Here is a 17838-nt window from a genome sequence, read left to right on the forward strand (position 1 = left end):
CCTGGATTGGGGGGCATGCCTTATGAGGATAGGTTGAGGGAGCTTGGTCTCTTCTCCCTGGAGAGACGAAGGATGAGAGGTGACCTGATAGAGGTTTACAAGATGTTGAGAGGTCTGGATAGGGTAGACTCTCAGAGGCTATTTCCAAGGGCTGAAATGGTTGCTACGAGAGGACACAGGTTTAAGGTGCTGGGGGGTAGGTACAGAGGAGATGTCAGGGGTAAGTTTTTCACTCAGAGGGTGGTGGGTGAGTGGAATCGGCTGACGTCGGTGGTGGTGGAGGCAAACTCGTTGGGGTCTTTTAAGAGACTTCTGGATGAGTACATGGGATTTAATGGGATTGAGGGCTATAGATAGGCCTAGAGGTGGGGATGTGATCGGCGCAACTTGTGGGCCGAAGGGCCTGTTTGTGCTGTGGCTTTCTATGTTCTATACCCATCAAAATCTTATACACCTCTATCAAATCTCCCCTCAATCTTCTACGCTCCAGGAAATAAAGTCCCAACCTATTCAATCTCTCTCTGTAACTCAGCTTCTCAAGTCCCGGCAACATCCTTGTGAACCTTCTCTGCACTCTTTCAATCTTATTTACATCCTTCCTGTAACTAGGTGACCAAAACTGTACACAATACTCCAAATTCGGCCTCACCAATGCCTTATATAACCTTACCATAAACATTCCAACTTTTATACTCGATACTCCGATTTATAAAGGCCAATGTACCAAAGGCACTCTTTACGACCCTATCCACCTGTGATGTCACTTTTAGGGAATTCTGTACCTGTATTCCCAGATCCTTCTGTTCAACTGCACTCTTCAGAGTCCTACCATTTACCCTGTACGTTCTACTTTGGTTTGTCCTTCCAAAGTGCAATATCTCTCACTTGTCTGCGTTAAATTCCATTTGCCATTTTCAGCCCATTTTTCTAGTTGGTCCAAATCCCTCTGCAAGCTTTGAAAACATTCCTCACTGTCCACTACACCTCCAATCTTTGTATCATCAGCAAACTTGCTGATCCAATTTACCACATTATCATCCAGATCATTGATATAGATGACAAACAACAATGGACCCAACACCGATCCCTGCGGCACACCACTAGTCACAGGCCTCCACTCAGAAGCAATCCTCCACAGCCACTCTCTGGCTTCTTCCATTGAACCAGTGTCTTATCCAATTTACTACCTCCCCATGTATACCTAGCGACTGAACCTTCCTAACTAACCTCCCATGAGGGACCTTGTCAAAGGCCTTGCTGAAATCCAGGTAGACAACATCCACTGCCTTCCCTTCATCCACTTTCCTGGTAACCTCCTCGAAAAACTCTAATAGATTGGTCAAACATGACCTACCACGCACAAAGCCATGTTGACTCTCCCTAATAAGTCCCTGTCTATCCAAATATTTGTAGATCCTATCCCTTATCACACCTTCCACCACCGACGTCAAACTTACTGGCCGATAATTTCCCGGATTTCTTTTGGAACCTTTTTTAAACAACGGAACAACATGAGCCACCCTCCAATCATCCGGCACCTCCCCCGTGAATACTGACATTTTAAATATGTCTGCCAGGGCCCCTGCAAGTTCAACACTAGCTTCCCTCAAGGTCCGTGGGAATACCCTGTCCGGTCCTGGGGATTTATCCACTCTGATTTGCCTCAAGACAGCGAGCACCTCCTCCCCTTTAATCTGTAAAGGTTCCATGACCTCCCTACCAGTTTGCCCTATTTCCGTAGACTCCATGTCCGTTTCCTCAGTAGATACGGATGCAAAAAAACCATTTAGTATCTCCCCCATCTCTTTTGGTTCCATACACAGTCTACCACTCTGGTCTTCAAGAGGACCAATTTTATCCCTCACTATCCTTTTGCTCCTAACATACCTATAGAAGCTCTTTGGATTTTCCTTCACTGTCTGCCAAAGCAACCTCATGTCGTCTTTTAGCCCTCCTGATTTCCCTCTTAAGTAGCTTCTTGCACTTTTTATACTCCTCGAGCATCTGATCTGTTCCTTGCTGCCTGTACATTTCATACAACTCTCTCTTCCTCTTAATCAGTGTTACAATCTCCCTCGAGAACCAAGGTTCCTTATTCCGATTTACTTTGCCTTTAATCCTGACAGGAACATACAAACTCTGCACTCTCAAAATTTCTCCTTTGAAGGCCTCCCACTTTCCATTTACATCCTTACCAGAGAACAACCTGTGCCAATCCACACTTCCCAGATCCCTTCTCATTTCATCAAATTTGGCCTTTTTCCAGTTCAGAACTTCAACCCGTGGACCAGATCTATCCTTATCCATGATCAGGTTGAAACTAATGGCATTATGATCACTGGATCCAAAGTGTTCCCTCACACTCACATCCATCACCTGCCCTAACTCATTTCCCAACAGGAGATCCAATATCGCATCCTCTCTAGTTGGCACCTCTATATACTGATGTAGAAAATTCTCCTGAACACATTTTACAAACTCTATCCCGTCTAAACCTTTAACAGTATGCGAGTCCCAATCTATATGTGGAAAATTAAAATCCCCTACTATCACAACTTTGTGTTTCTTGCAGTTGTCAGCTATCTCTCCGCTGATTTGCTCCTCCAATTCTCGCTGACTATTGGGTGGTCTATAATACAAGCCCATTAATGTGGTCATATCTTTCCTGTTTCTCAGCTCCACCCATCGGGCCTCTGTAGACAAGCTCCCTAATCTATCCTGTCTGAGTACCGCTGTAACGTTTTCCCTGACCAACAATGCCACCCCCCCCCACCTTTTATCCCTCTGCCTCTATCCCGCCTGAAACATTGGAACCCTGGAACATTGAGCTGCCAATCCTGCCCCTCCTGTAGCCAAGTTTCACTAATGGCTATAATGTCATATTTCCACGTGTCTATCCACGCCTTCAGCTCATCTGCCTTCCCCACAATACTCCTGGCATTGAAATAGACACACCTCAAAAAATTATTTCCACCACACTCAACCCTTCCATTTGTGATTTTGCTTGAACTAACCTGTCTTTTTACCCCTGCTCCACTATCTGCTCTGGCACTCTGGTTCCCATCCCCCTGCAAATCTAGTTTAAACGCTCCCCAATAACACTAGCAAATCTCCCTGCAAGTATATTGGTCCCCTTGTAGTTTAGGTGTAACCCGTCTCTCTTGTACAGGTCCCACCTGCCCCAGAAGAGGTCCCAATGATCCAAGAATTGGAAACCCTGCCCCCTGCACCAGTTCCTCAGCCATGTGTTTATCCGCCCAAGCATCCTACTCCTGCCCTCACTGGCATGTGGCTCAGGTAGCAATCCTGAGATTACTACCCTCGGGGTCCTGCTTTTTAACTTCCTTCCAAGCTCTTTGTACTCACTCTTTAGGACCTCCTCACTCTTCCTTCCCACGTCATTGGTACCGACGTGTACCATGACATCTGGCTGATCAGCTTCCCACTTTAGAACGCTGTGCACGCGATCAGAGACATCGCTGACCTTGGCACCTGGGAGGCAACAAACCATGCGGGAGTCTCTGTCCCGACCACAGAACCTCCGGTCTGTACCTCTGACCATTGAGTCCCCTATCACTACTGCTCTCCTCTTCTTCATCCCACCCTTTTGCGCTGTAGAACCAGACTCAGTATCAGAGTTCCGGCTGTTGCAGCTTGTCCCAGGTAAAGCATCTCCCACAACAGTATCCAATTCAGTATACCTGTTGTGGAGGGGTATGGCCACAGGGGAACCCTGCTCTGCCTGTCCTTTCGCACTGCCATTTCCTCTCCTTACAGTAACCCAATTTCCTGTGCTCTGCTGCTTAGGTGTAACTATCTCCCTAAAGCTACTGTCTATATACTTCTCATTCTCCCGAATTAGATGGAGGTCATCAAGCTCCTTCTCCAGTTCCCTAACACGCTTTGCTAGCAGCTGCAGCTGAATGCACCTTTTGCAGGTGCTGTCGTCAGGGATACCGGAGGTCTCCCTGATCTCCCACATCCTGCAAGAGGAGCATTCCAACATCTTGCCTGGCATATTTTTTTTACTCTGGGGAAATACAGGAATAAACTTTCTGAAAAAGAAAAAAAAACCTACTCTCGCCTCTGCCTGTTCTCGCCAAAGCCCTTCAGCTCTCACTCTGCCCCCTGCTCACTCTGCTGCCCGCTAACGACGCTGCCCGCTCAAAGGTGCGGCCTACTTTTAAACCCTCCAAAACCTTCCCAGGCTGCTGCTGGGCCTACTTCCTGTTTTGAAAAAACACCTCCGATTTTTTTCACAAATTTAACTGAAACATAAATAAATAAATTCATGCACAAACAAGCTCCCTTACCCTCAGCCTGCTCCTGTGGAACAATGAGGCTGAAACCTCCAAGGTAAGCACTTTTAAACCCTCCAAAACCTTCCCAGGCTGCTCATCACTTGAATGATGTTCTGCTGTGCCTCGTGGAAAAGTGTGGAGGGAGTTTTACTCTACCTGCCCCATGTTATGTCTGGCCTCAAGTTTTTAATGGGACTGTGCAGATGAAGCTTTGTGCTTCCTCAACATCCTGAATTTCCTCTGGATATTCCATTGTACACAATTAGCTCACGTTCACCTTCTGAAGGGTGATAGCGTTGGGCATGAAATAGCAATGGTGCTAACATCTTATGAAAGATTTAAAAAAAAATTTACATTCTGCTGTGGCAAAGAAATGCTAAGACTTTATGTTGCGAGTGGCTTTGCTATCTGCAGCACGTTTGCAGCCTTTTGGAATTTTTGGACAACAGTCCAAATTGAGTGTCATGTGTAACTGTGCATTGTCTGTTTCTATCCATGCACCAGCTCCTGTGTCTGATTGGGGAGGCCTTTGATGAGTACAGTGACGAGGTGTGTGGTGCTGTTGTAAATGTCAGGCCGAAGGGTGACAAAATAGCAATCTGGACAGGAAACTGCCAAAACAGAGAAGCAGTTGTTTCAATAGGGTAAGTGTCAATGCTGCAATCCTCTGTATTAAAGGGTTGTCTGTGGGTGGCGGTGTTCTGTATCATTCTGTGATTTATGTTTTCCATTCTCTCTTCTCTATTTTGGGTCTTCCCACGATGTTTCCCCTTCGTAAGAAGGCATCAAAATACAGAGGTTTGGAAAAATTGGGTCTTTGTTAATTACATCAACACATGGCTTGTTAATTCTGAGCTCTTGTTCAAAGCTCTTGAAGTGTAGGTCAAAGCAGACCATTCCCAGTTGAGGGATTTGAGGTTCTGCAAATGCGAGATAAAAGTAGTATTGTAGAACAAAGAACAGGAGACACTTCAGAATTGGGAAGTTTTGAAAGTTACATTCAGTGTTAATGATTGATGCAATCAATGTGAACATTCAATGAGATTGAATTAGCAAAGGGATTGAAGAGATATGGGGCCTGGGTGGGTAAATGGATAGGACTAGATGTCATGTCAAGGATGAACACCAGATCTACTGGTGGGGCAGAATGGCTTGTTTCCATGTCGTATCATGTCTGTATAATTCACCAGGTTCCCAGCACTGCTCAGTATTGCTGCTGGAAAATTCCACAAAACATAGCACAATGGATGAGCCTTGCTCTGCCCCTTTTTCTCGTATGGGGGGATGTAAGGGGTTATCTCTAGGTGATCCAGTCTTTCTTGTGAAGGTGCATTGACCCTGGTAAGTCATCCTGCTTGATGGGGTGGGATGTTGCCCTGAACGATAATGCAGTCAAGATATATGTTGGATTAGTTTAGTTTGATGTCTTAGTATTCTGTCCTGATGAAGCCAACTCTCGTTGGGCAGTTCAAAACACCTCTTTGGAGTGTATTCACTTGTCCTCGGCAGGTCACCAGTGTAACTCACTGAATAATGAACAGGAGTTGGGCTGCAATTTTTTAACCTCATTGGTCAAGGGTCCCGGGGCACAGTATGTCCTTTACTGCTGGCCTGGCTAATAATGAGCAGTAGACCGGGCTCTAGCCTGGGACCACCCAGTCAATGTGGCTCATCATCAACATGTCTTCGACAACTGAGCCTTTAATGGCAGATTTGCTGCTTATTGGGCTTCAGCCAAGCATCTTTCCAAACCTGCTGATGAGCTAATACCAAATGAAGCGTGCTGCTGCAGACCACCGCCAGTCTGAGGAAGGGGAAAGAGGCAGCTGTTCGGTAATCCAGATTCCTGGGATAAAGGGGGAAGCCATAAACTAGAAATCTTGTGACAAAAGCAGGTTAACCAGACAGATTAACAATTTGTGAGAGACCAGCATCCTCATTCTGTGAAATTTCATCTAAAACTAACCTCTTCTCCTTCACGAGCTGATAAATCCATGAACTGATGCCATCTCCTGTACTTCCAGAGTAGCACTTCACACTAAATATTCATAATATTTTTGATTTTCACTCTGTGCTGATGTTTCTATTTTCTAAACTAACTAAATGTATTTTACAGGCAATTGTACAAAGAACGTTTAGGACTGTCTTTGAAAGCTGTTATTGGTTACCAGTCACATGATGACACGTCTAGCAAAAGTGGATCCACAACAAAAAACCTGTTCTCAGTTTAGGGAATAGTCTCAAATGCAACAAACAAACTGAAATTCATCTGGTAACGAGGGTAAAAGGAACTAAAACATTGGATTTGTCAACACGCACACAGACTTGCAGCAAGCAGGAGCTGGAAGAGCCATATTCTGAGAGAATCCTTGCAGCTGGTCAGATTCCGTTTCTATTGGCAAGTGAAAGGACCACGGAGGAAGCCATCGGGTCTATCAATTTTCTATTAGGGCTCAAATTTAACACTAGCTGAGAAATAGACTACACATTTTCAGTTTTGATGGCCATTTCTAACCAATCTCTAGTTTAACCCAAGTTGCCAGTAGCTTGGTGTGTACACACCGCACTGTTCTACTTCAGTACGGGCAAAGGGCAGGCTACAATGAACACTTTGCTGAGATTTTAGCAGACTTGCAGCATGCTGAGAGTTGTTCTGAATTTTAGTCAATGTGGAGAGCAGTGTGTGTAGCATATGGTAGTGGCAGACTGGTTAGTACATTCAATGGTTAAATCTGCAATATTTACAAACGACAGGTGCAGTGTAGAAGTCTTTCTTTGTATAAAGCACTCCAGGAGCAGCCTTCTACACGGGACGAAGTGAAATCTGGCATAGCCAATCAATCATGCTGTTTAACTAAAGGGGAAGTGCTTATTTTAGCCTTCCCAACCTGTCTGAGCTCAATACAGATGGGAGTTCTTTGGTGTTCTGCATTCATGCCTTCGTGTGGAAACTTAACCACTCACTCCCTAAAAGGTGAATTTGAATTCAGAATGGGAACTAACTGCTAATGGCCACATCCTTCTCCTCCCCTTCTGGAACTGTTTCCATGAATATGATGTTCATAACCCAGTTTACATTTACGTGGCAGTGTTAAATTATTCAGAGCCCTATAATAAGCAGAGCAGACACCAGGGGGAAAAAAGATAGAAATGGTACTTTGTCAAAAGTTGGCAAAGAATTCTAAAACGTCCGTTAACCCCTTGTGGGAGCCAGTCAAAATCATGTCACTAGTTGAAAACAGCGCAGCCTTTTTGCTGTTTCTTTCACCTGCCAGCGCCCCACCCCTCTGCTGTTTAAACTTACTTTCAATGACTTGGAATATACTGCTGCTTTTCCTCATAGCCTGCATTTCTTTGTTGCCCCCTGATAACCTGAGTGCCCGGAAACATTCCTGCTAATGTTTGGTCTGCAACCCTGTGTTGATTTTGATCACTTGCATTTTGAGATGAATTCATTCGCATGTGGAATTATTCCATAGAAAATATTATTTTCTTAAGGTATTTAACAGTTAAAAGCATTGCTGTGAATTTAAATTGAAGGTTTTAAAAAGGATGTTGAACAGCTATCCTTATTTGAGATTCATTGATTGGATTTGTGTGGCTTTTCACAGCAGATGAAAACAAAATTAGAAATTAGGGATATTGCCTGATGAGCAGGAAAACTGATGCTTTTAACATCCTTTCACCAGTATTTTCTCATTTGGTATTGTGCATTGTATGAATTCCAGAACTTGGTAATAAATGCTAATATTGGAACAATTTGTAAATGCTTTCACGACTGTCATTATTGATTGTGTGTTCCAGTCAATCTTTAACTACATTGATAATACCCGATTTAATATACAGTTGTGTTGGAAATTGCCTTTGCCCTCATTTGTCTATAAATGTGGCCCAGCTAGATCAGTCGGTAGAGCATGGAACTTTTAATCCCAGGGTTATGGGTTCGAGCCCCACGTTTTGGGATAATATTTGGGGCACTCGGTGGCAGAGTGGTTAGCACTGTTGCCTCACAGTGCCACGGACCCGGGTTCAATTCAAGCCTCGGGTGCCTGTCTGTGTGGAGTTTGCACATTCTCCCCATGTCTGCGTGGGTTTCCTCTGGGTGCTCTGGTTTCCTCCCACAGATTTGCAGGTTAGTTGATTGGCCATGCTAAATTGACCTGGTGTTAAGATTTATTCTCCAACAACTAAATAACTCTAATCACATTACCACATTCTGCACCCACATCCCTTCATCCACCAATCCAATCTAATCTTCAGTGTTGACAATTACAGCAGCGTTGACCCTGCATTGCACGTGAATTCCCAGTCTAATTGTGACCAGGGGCTATATTCATTTAGACTGGCAGAATTTCTACATATTTCTGGTGTTCAAGTGCATCTTTAAGGAATTGATATTCAGTTAAATCTTTATTCCAACTCATTGGGTTTTCCAGGAGCTTGGGAAACAGAATCTTACTGTCATTTATGAGAGCAGGATAAATATGTGGGGTTACAGGAATAGGGCTGGGGTGGGATTGTGGTCGGTGCAGACCCAATGGGCCAAATGGCAGCCTCCTGCACTGTCGGGATTCTATGATTTTAATTGCTGAATGGTTTTTAACTCCATGCACAGAATCTCCACCAGCACAATATTAGACTGGGTCTACTCCCAATCTGGGACACAATGAGAATCTCCCACCAGGGTGCCAGAGGAAGTGTGTACCTAATGATGCTATACGGAGGTGTAAACCAGCTCAGTTGTTTAGGTTCCCATCAAATACTGGCCAAACCTGTATGAAAAAAGGCTGGCTGGTGCTGTTGAACCCAGGCAGAGTGGAGGAGAGTACTCGGTGCATACTTCTCACACTCCTGCTCTCTGCCATTAGCATTGTCTCATAAATGACAGTAAGATTCTGTTTCCCAAGCTCCTGGAAAACCCAATGAGTTGGAATCAAGATTTAACTGAATATCAATTCCTTAAAGATGCACTTGAATGCCAGAAATATGTAGAAATTCTGCCAGTCTAAATGAATATAGCCCCTGGTCACAATTAGACTGGGAATTCACATGCAATGCAGGGTCAACGCTGCTGTAATTGTCAACACTGAAGATTATAGAACATAGAACATAGAACATTACAGCGCAGAACAGGCCCTTCGGCCCACGATGTTGCACCGACCAGTTAAAAAAAAACTGTGACCCTCCAACCTAAACCAATTTCTTTTCGTCCATGAACCTATCTACGGATCTCTTAAACGCCCCCAAACTAGGCGCATTTACTACTGATGCTGGCAGGGCATTCCAATCCCTCACCACCCTCTGGGTAAAGAACCTACCCCTGACATCGGTTCTATAACTACCCCCCCTCAATTTAAAGCCATGCCCCCTCGTGCTGGATTTCTCCATCAGAGGAAAAAGGCTATCACTATCCACCCTATCTAAACCTCTAATCATCTTATATGTTTCAATAAGATCCCCTCTTAGCCGCCGCCTTTCCAGCGAAAACAATCCCAAATCCCTCAGCCTCTCCTCATAGGATCTCCCCTCCATACCAGGCAACATCCTGGTAAACCTCCTCTGCACCCTCTCCAAAGCCTCCACATCCTTCCTGTAATGTGGGGACCAGAACTGCACACAGTACTCCAAGTGCGGCCGCACCAGAGTTGTGTACAGTTGCAACATAACGCTACGACTCCTAAATTCAATCCCCCTACCAATAAACGCCAAGACACCATATGCCTTCTTAACAACCTTATCTACTTGATTCCCAACTTTCAGGGATCTATGCACACATACACCTAGATCCCTCTGCTCCTCCACACTATTCAAAGTCCTCCCGTTAGCCCTACACTCAACACATCTGTTATTCCTACCAAAGTGAATTACCTCACACTTCTCCGCATTAAACTCCATCCGCCACCTCTCGGCCCAACTTTGCAACCTGTCTAAGTCTTCCTGCAAACTACGACACCCTTCCTCACTGTCTACCACACCACCGACTTTGGTGTCATCAGCAAATTTGCTAATCCACCCAACTATACCCTCATCCAGATCATTAATAAATATTACAATTAGATTGGATTGGTGGATGAAGCGATGTGGGTGCAGAATGTGGTAATGTGATTAGAGCTATTTAGTTGTTGGAGAATAAATGCTGACATGGACTGATTCTGTGTTGTAACTTCTGTGTACTGCTCTGTAGTTATGTTTTAGTCTTAAATTGCTGATGGTACAGATTGGAGAGCTGTGGCCCCATTGTGTGCCCTGAGGTCAATGTGACAAGTCTCAATCTGTAAACACTGCCAACATGTGTAGGGAAGACTGCTTTAGGGACACAGACTGAAGAAGAAATCAAAAGCAATTTTAACACACATACGTGGCACAATTTTAAAAAAAAACAATGAACTCAAGTCTCTGGAAAGACTTGAACAGGGATTGGACATCAGTCAGATAAAACAGGTAGAAAAATGAAATACAATCACCATTCCTTTTATATGGCCACAAATCCAAGCTAGCAAGAGACAGTTTGGACTGATAAATTCCTCTAAATGGAGAGGAAGAGACCTGTAGTTAAGGGAATGTCTTATGGGGCAGACTTGCATGAAACCTAGAGTGGACATCCTGTGTCGGGAATGGGACAGGAGGAACATCAGAATGGGTCACTTGTGCCCTTTTACCCATTTCACTGTTTGGTTTGTTCATGTCCGATTCACCTGTCACTGTTCATAAAACTTAAACGAAAAGAAAAAATGCTGGAAAATCTCAGGTCTGGAAGCATCTGTGAGAGAACCGAGCTGGCGTTTCGAGTCCAGTTGATCCTTTGTCAAAGCTCTTTTCTCTCCTGACACATGCTGCCAGACTTGAGATTTTCCAGCATTTTTCTTTTGGTTTCAGATTCCAGCATCCGCAGTAATTTGCTTTTATCATAAAACTTAATGTTATCGAATGAAAATTGATCTTTGCTTTCAAATTTTCAACTGACCCTGTATCAGACTTGTGTTTTCTGGCATCATCCCTGATTGGCCTTGCCCTCATTTTAAAATTATAACCCTCATCTTCTGCACGCTCCTATTAGAGGAAATGTTTCTATCTACCCAATCAACTCAATCATAAAACAGCTCAATACTATCATGTTTTAATCTTCTATACGCAATCTGTCTTCATAATTTAATCCATTTAGTTCCAGAGAACCTACAGTGCAGAAGGAGGCCATTCATTGAGTCATAGAATCATACAGTGTGAAGGAGGCCATTTGGCCCATCGAGTCTGCACCGACCACAATCCCAGCCAGGCCCTATCCCCATAACCCCATGCATTTATCCTAGCTAGTCCCCCTGACACTGAGGTAGAATTTAGCATAGCCAATCCACCTAACCCGCATGTCTTTCAGATTGGGAGGAAACTGGAGCACCTGGAGGAAATCCACGCAGACCCGGGGAGAACGTGCAAACTACACATATACTGACCCAAGCCGGGAATTGGACCCAGCCCATCAAGTCTACATTGACTCTGAAAGAGTGTCCCCTGCCCCCATAACCCTGCACATCGAAGTATGGCCAATCCACATAACCTGCACATCTTTGGATTGTGGGAGAAAACCCATGCAGACAAGAAGAGAACTTGCAGACTTCGCACAGGTAGACACCCAAGGCTGGAATCAAACCCACGTCTCTGGCACTTTGATTCAGCAGTGCTAACCACTGTCTTTCCAGTATCAATCTGGTCAATAGTTTTGAGGTGTAGTATCCAGAAGTGAACGTATTTCTTCAGATAGGTTCCAAACATAGCTTTATATGACTGGCATAATTTGCACCGGTTAGTATTGTTGCTACAATAAAAAAAAACTTGGGCATGATATGTGGAAATATTGGACTTTAAAAGGATTCGAGTTGTATTTTTAAAAGTGGACGAGAGACACTGAAGATGGCTGATAACCGGATCATTAGCCACTAACAGGAATGGCTGCAGCAGATCTCTCTGGAACAATGGGACACCTTTCCTGTGGGTCCAGGCAATTTGAGATGCTTGTAAAGTCTGATTACCATCTCGGTCAGACACGGATATAATGACTATCTTGTCTCAAGGTCTTGGCCCAGACAAATGAACACACACTGCTCCTTGACTCTTGTACACATGTAGGAGATAAAAGCTAGGCTGCTTGCCTGCCAAGAGCATGCACTCCCAGTAGCTAGAAGTTACTACACATGTAAAGGCAATACAGTGATTGGGAAAAGGAACTGAAATCTCTCGGCTGGACTAAAGATGTCTGGACCACAGAGTCAGCAGAAGCCAACTTTACTGAAAGAAATTGCATTGACTGCATCTCATCAGCAACTCAAAGATTTCCTGTATGACTTTCTATTTATTTCTAATCCGTATGTATGTAGATGCAATTATGTTACCATTTCTCACCCTGTCTTTTTGTAGTTCATAAACTTATTCTACCTTAATTCATGAAAGCCAGGTTGTTTTGGCTCATTTCTTAAACATATATATTGGTCTAGGAAAAAGAATCTTGTTAAATTAAACCTTTGTTGCTACCAGCAGAGAGTGGGTTGAATAAAGACAGAGCCACATATTCCAGGCAGATGGTGACAAACTAAGGGGTCTTGCCTGGATTGATAACTCTTGAGGAACCCACCTGGGGCTGGTCATAACAGTATCGTCGCCCACTTAATGTTGTTAACACTAACTTGTAGTGCACTTAACTTACTGGAACATCCCAAGACACTTCACAGAAGCATTACTGAACAAAGTATGACATCGAGCCACATGAGACATTTGGTCATATCACCAAAAGTTTGGTCATGGAAGTACGTATTAAGGAGTGTGTCAAAGGAGGAAAGTGAGGTGTCGGGAGGGAATTGCAGAGCTTGGGACTCAATCAATTGAAAGCCCAGCCACCAGTGATGCAGCAATTATAATTGGGAATGCGCAAGAGGCAGGATTCGAAGAATGCACATAGATATCTTTGATTGTTCTGGGGCTGCAGCAAATTACAGAGATAGGGAAGAGAGAGGCCAGGGAGGGATTTGAAAATGAGGATTAGAATGTTCAAATCAAGACACTACTTGACTGGTAGCCAATGTAAGTCAGCAAGCACAGCAGTGACAGGAACATCCCATTAGTCCTTCATATCTTTTGTACTTGTCTGCTAGTTTTAATGACTTGTGCTCCTTTCCTGTTCCTAGCTTTTCATTATTTGGAAAATGTTTTGATATATCTTGTGTTCAAAGTGTACATCCTCACACTTTGCCATATTAAATTTCATCTGCCAGTTTTATCCATGATGGGCCTCCATCATGCTTACCATCTTCCTTTGTGCCAGATAGGACTTCCACCAGTAGAGAGTTTCTCCTTGGTTTCCCCTGACTCCCGTTTTGCTCAGGCTCCTTGATGCCACATTCAGTCAAATTCTGCCTTGGTGTTCAGGGCAGTCATTCTCACTTCACCTCTGGAGTTCAGCTCTTTTGTCCATGTTTGGTCCAAGGCAATAATGAGAGCAAGAGCCAAATAGTCCCGATAGAACTCAAACATTGCATTGATAACGCAGGTCATTACTGAGCAAGTGCTGTGTTATAGTACCGTCAACAACACTTTACATCGAAAATTGATTCATAGAATCCCTACAGCACAGAAGGAGGCCATTCAGCCCATCAAGTCTGTACCACCCACAATCCCACCCAGGCCCAATTCCCACACATTTACCCTGCTAATCCCCCTGACATTAAGGAGCAATTTATCATGGTCAATCAACCTAACCTGCACATCTTTGGACTGTGGGAGGAAACCGGAGCACCCGGAGGAAACCCACGCAGACACGGGGAGAATGTGCAAACTCCACACAGACAGTGACCCAAGGTCGGAATTGAACCTAGGTCCCTGGCGCTGTGAGGCAGCAGTGCTAACCACTGTGACACCATGCCGCGTATGATGTAGACATACGTGGTCAATTTTGCACATTGTCAGGCAAATGCCTGTGTTGTAGCTTTACAGAAACAGTTGGCTAGGAGGTGCAGCTACTTTGCCAGAATACTTCAGGGCCCATGTTCTTTTCTGTATTCAGTCCTTCAGTCATTTCTTTATATGTGGAGTGAATCATATTGGCTGCAGATTGGAATCTGTGATGCTGGAGACCTCAGGTGGAGATGGATCAGCTGCTTGGCATTTCTGGCTGAAGATGGTTGCAAATGCTTCAGCTTTTGTCTTTTGTACTAATGTGCTGTGCTCCTCAATCACTGAATGTGAGGCTATTTTTGAAGCTTTCTGTTAGTTGTTCAATTGCCAACATAATTTACAACTGAATGTGACAACTGCAAAGTTTTGAACCGTTGGTTATAAGATGACCTGGCTCTACTGCATACTGTTCCACTGTCTAGCATGCATACTAGCTGTGTTGTAGCATCACCAAGTTGGCACCTCAATCTTAAGTCTGCCTGGCACTGTTCCTGGCATGCCCTCCTACACTTCTCATTGAAGCAGGGTTGAATCCCTGGCTGGATGGTAATGGTGGTTTGAGGAATGTGTTGGGCCATGAGGTTACAGATTGTGATTTTGTACAATTCTGCTGCTGATAGCCATAGTGCCTCATAGATGCCCAGTTTTGAGCTGCTAGATTCATTTTATTTAGCACAGTGATGGTCCACATAACACAATGGAGGGTTTGCTTGGTGTGAAGATGGGACTTTGTCTCCACAAGGATGGTCACTCTTCCCTATACTGTCACGGACAGATGCATCTGCAACCAGTTGATTGGTGAGGAGGTCAGGTGGGTGTTTCCCTCTTATTCTTCCCAGCATCTGTGGCAGTCTCAGTCAGGTAGATATGTCATAGAAGCATAGTATCCCTACAGTGCAAAAGGAGGCCATTTGGCCCATGGAGCCTGCACCAGCAACAATCCCACCCAGGCTCTATCCCCATAATGCCACATATTTACCCTGCTAATCCCCCTGGCCAATCGAGCCTGCACCAGCAACAATCCCACCCAGGCCCGATCCCCATAACCCCACATATTTACCCTGCTAATCCCCCTGACACTAAGGGGCAATTTAGCATGGCCATTCCACCTAACCTGCACATCTTCGGACTGTGGGAGGAAACCAGAGCATCTGGAGGAAACCCACGCAGACACGGGGAGAACATCCTTAAGAGATCATCCTTAACATTTTAAGAGACTTTTGGATAAATTCATGGAAGTTAGTACGATAGAGGTAAGTCTAGTAGGTAGGGACATGTTCGGCGCAACTTGTGGGCCAAAGGGCCTGTTTGTGCTGTAGCTTTTCTAAGTTCTATGTTCTATCCTTGAGGGCTCAGGCAGCTCGATCAGTTTTGATGATATGGTCAGTGCTAGGGAATACATTTGTTTGTATTCTTCTCTGCAGTAGTTCAGTACAACCAAGTAACTTGCTAGAGGACAGTGAACCACATTGCTCTCGGTCTGGAGTCACATAAAGTCAGGTAAAAACTGCATACTTCCTTCCCCGAACTATGTTTCTGAACAAGTTAGGTATTTAAGGCAATCCCATAGTTTTGTAATTGTCATTGCTGAGACTAGCTTTTTTTTAAATTCCCAGTGTATTAATTGATTGAATTTAAATTCCCCCAGGTGCAGTGGTGGGATTTGAACTTGCATCTCTGAAACACAGCCTCTGAATTACCAGCGCAGTAACATTGTCACTAACTGTTCCCACATTATCATTACTCTCTATCTCCTACCTCCTAATAAATTCCTAATTAAAGTTCTTGTTGCTTTCAAATCAGTACCAATTGGGCACTAGTTCCAGGAATCAAACAAAAGAGGTGGTAATACATCCTATAAATATGGCGAATGGAAGTGGATGGCATACTGTGGGCACAGTGGGAAAGCCAACATTTATTTATTAGTCACAAGTAAGGCTTACATTAACACTGCAATGAAGTTACTGTGAAATTCCCCGAGTCACCACAGTCCAGCTCCTGTTCGGGTCAATGCACCTAACCAGCATGTCTTTCAGAATGTGGGAGGAAACCGGAGCATCCGGAGGAAACCCATACAGACACTGGGAGAATGTGCAAACTCCACACAGACAATGACCCAAGCCGGGAATCAAACCCAGGTCCCTGGCACTGTGAAGCAGCAGTGTTAACCACTGTGCTACAGTGCCACCCCGAATCAAAATAGCCCCAAATTGCTGGGTTTGCTCAGAGAGGGGTTCAGTGAGGACCATCAGGTAATTCTAAATACTGGCTCGTTACTGATGATGTGGGCACGGAATTTGGAACAGAACAGGGGTAAATGGAAGATAGCCATAGCCAGAGTTGACTTGGCACCTCTGGCAGAGGTCCCTATAAGAAGTCATATCGACACAGACATCAAGTGACTTCTTACTGTGCTTACCCCAGTCCAACGCCGGCATCTCCACATCAGAGGTCCCTGTGGCAGAAACCACTGCAAAAAGAAATGGCAAATGTCTTGGAAATGTCACATTGTCACAAAGCTAATGGAGATATCAGGAGAAAGCCCAGGAAAGGTTGTGCTAACTGTAGCAAACTAGGGTGCAGCAAAGCAAAATGTTGGAGTAAATTCCCAGGACAGTACAGTAGGTACTGGGATTGTTTAACCGCTGCTGAAACTTTATAGACAATTATGCAGTGATAGTCCAATTCAAAATCTGATATATGGCAGGGGTGGGGGCTTGGGGCGGGGGGGGGGGGGGGGGGGGTGCCAAACAGCAATTGGCAGTCACCCTAGCATTAGAGCTGCCAGATTTGACTCACCCATTCCATGTTTATTGCCACAATACTACACAGCTGGAGTGACCCAGCAACATGGAGTCCAAAAGCTTATTATTCCAGTAACAGTCAGCAGTGGCTGCAGGGTTGACCAGATTCATACAAGCTCTGGACTATGCTGGGTAAGTGACCCGACTACAATGCTGAGGGTAGTGATTCTACTGAACATGCCCAGGTACAAATCCTGAACACGCTTCAAGACTGTGTCTGATGCCAGGAGGGCTCAATGGGAAAGTTTACTACTCCTCGCAAATGGGAGGATCGTTGTAGTCAGGGATGATGGAAACAACCCAGCGGGTAAAGCTGTGGAGTTTGCACATTCTCCCCGTGTCTGCGTGGGTTTCCTCTAGCTGCTCCGTTTCCTCCCACAGTCCAAAGATGCGGGTTAGGTGGATTGGCCATGCTAAACTGTCACTTAGTGTCAGGGGGGACTAGCTAGGGTAAATACATGGGGTTATGGGGATAAGGCCTGGGTGGATTGTGGTTGGTGCAGGCTTGACGGGCCGAATGGCTTCCTTCTGCACTGCAGAATTCTATGTGCAGGTTAGGTGGATTGGCCATGCAAATTGTCCCTTATGTGTCCCGAGATGTGTAGATTAGTCATGGTAAATGCGCAGGGTTAGAGGATAGGGCCTGGGTGGGATGTTCTTTCAGAGGGTCGGTGCAGGCTCGATGAGCCGAATGGCCTCTTTCTGCACTGTAGGTATTCTAGGATGCTATAGGATACATGAACAGGACTGCTACCTGCTTCAAAGGGAAAGAGGCATCATTTAGTTATAATAGG

The 17838-nt window shown here is 44.8% G+C and overlaps 1 protein-coding gene across 1 annotated transcript in view; it reads left to right on the plus strand.

Annotated features, from left to right (window-relative positions):
• Positions 1 to 8068, plus strand: part of LOC144486756 (eukaryotic translation initiation factor 4E-like) — a 35139-nt gene extending 27071 nt beyond the window's left edge. The window contains exons 6-7 of the mRNA XM_078204794.1: positions 4806 to 4945; positions 6418 to 8068. Coding sequence (XP_078060920.1) covers positions 4806 to 4945; positions 6418 to 6532 — 255 coding nt within the window. The 3' untranslated portion in view covers positions 6533 to 8068. The remainder of the gene's footprint in view (positions 1 to 4805; positions 4946 to 6417) is intronic.
• Positions 8069 to 17838: the final 9770 nt, after the last annotated feature.

The sequence above is a fragment of the Mustelus asterias genome, unplaced genomic scaffold, assembly GCF_964213995.1.
Source record: "Mustelus asterias unplaced genomic scaffold, sMusAst1.hap1.1 HAP1_SCAFFOLD_451, whole genome shotgun sequence".
In the NCBI taxonomy this organism is placed as follows: domain Eukaryota; kingdom Metazoa; phylum Chordata; class Chondrichthyes; order Carcharhiniformes; family Triakidae; genus Mustelus; species Mustelus asterias.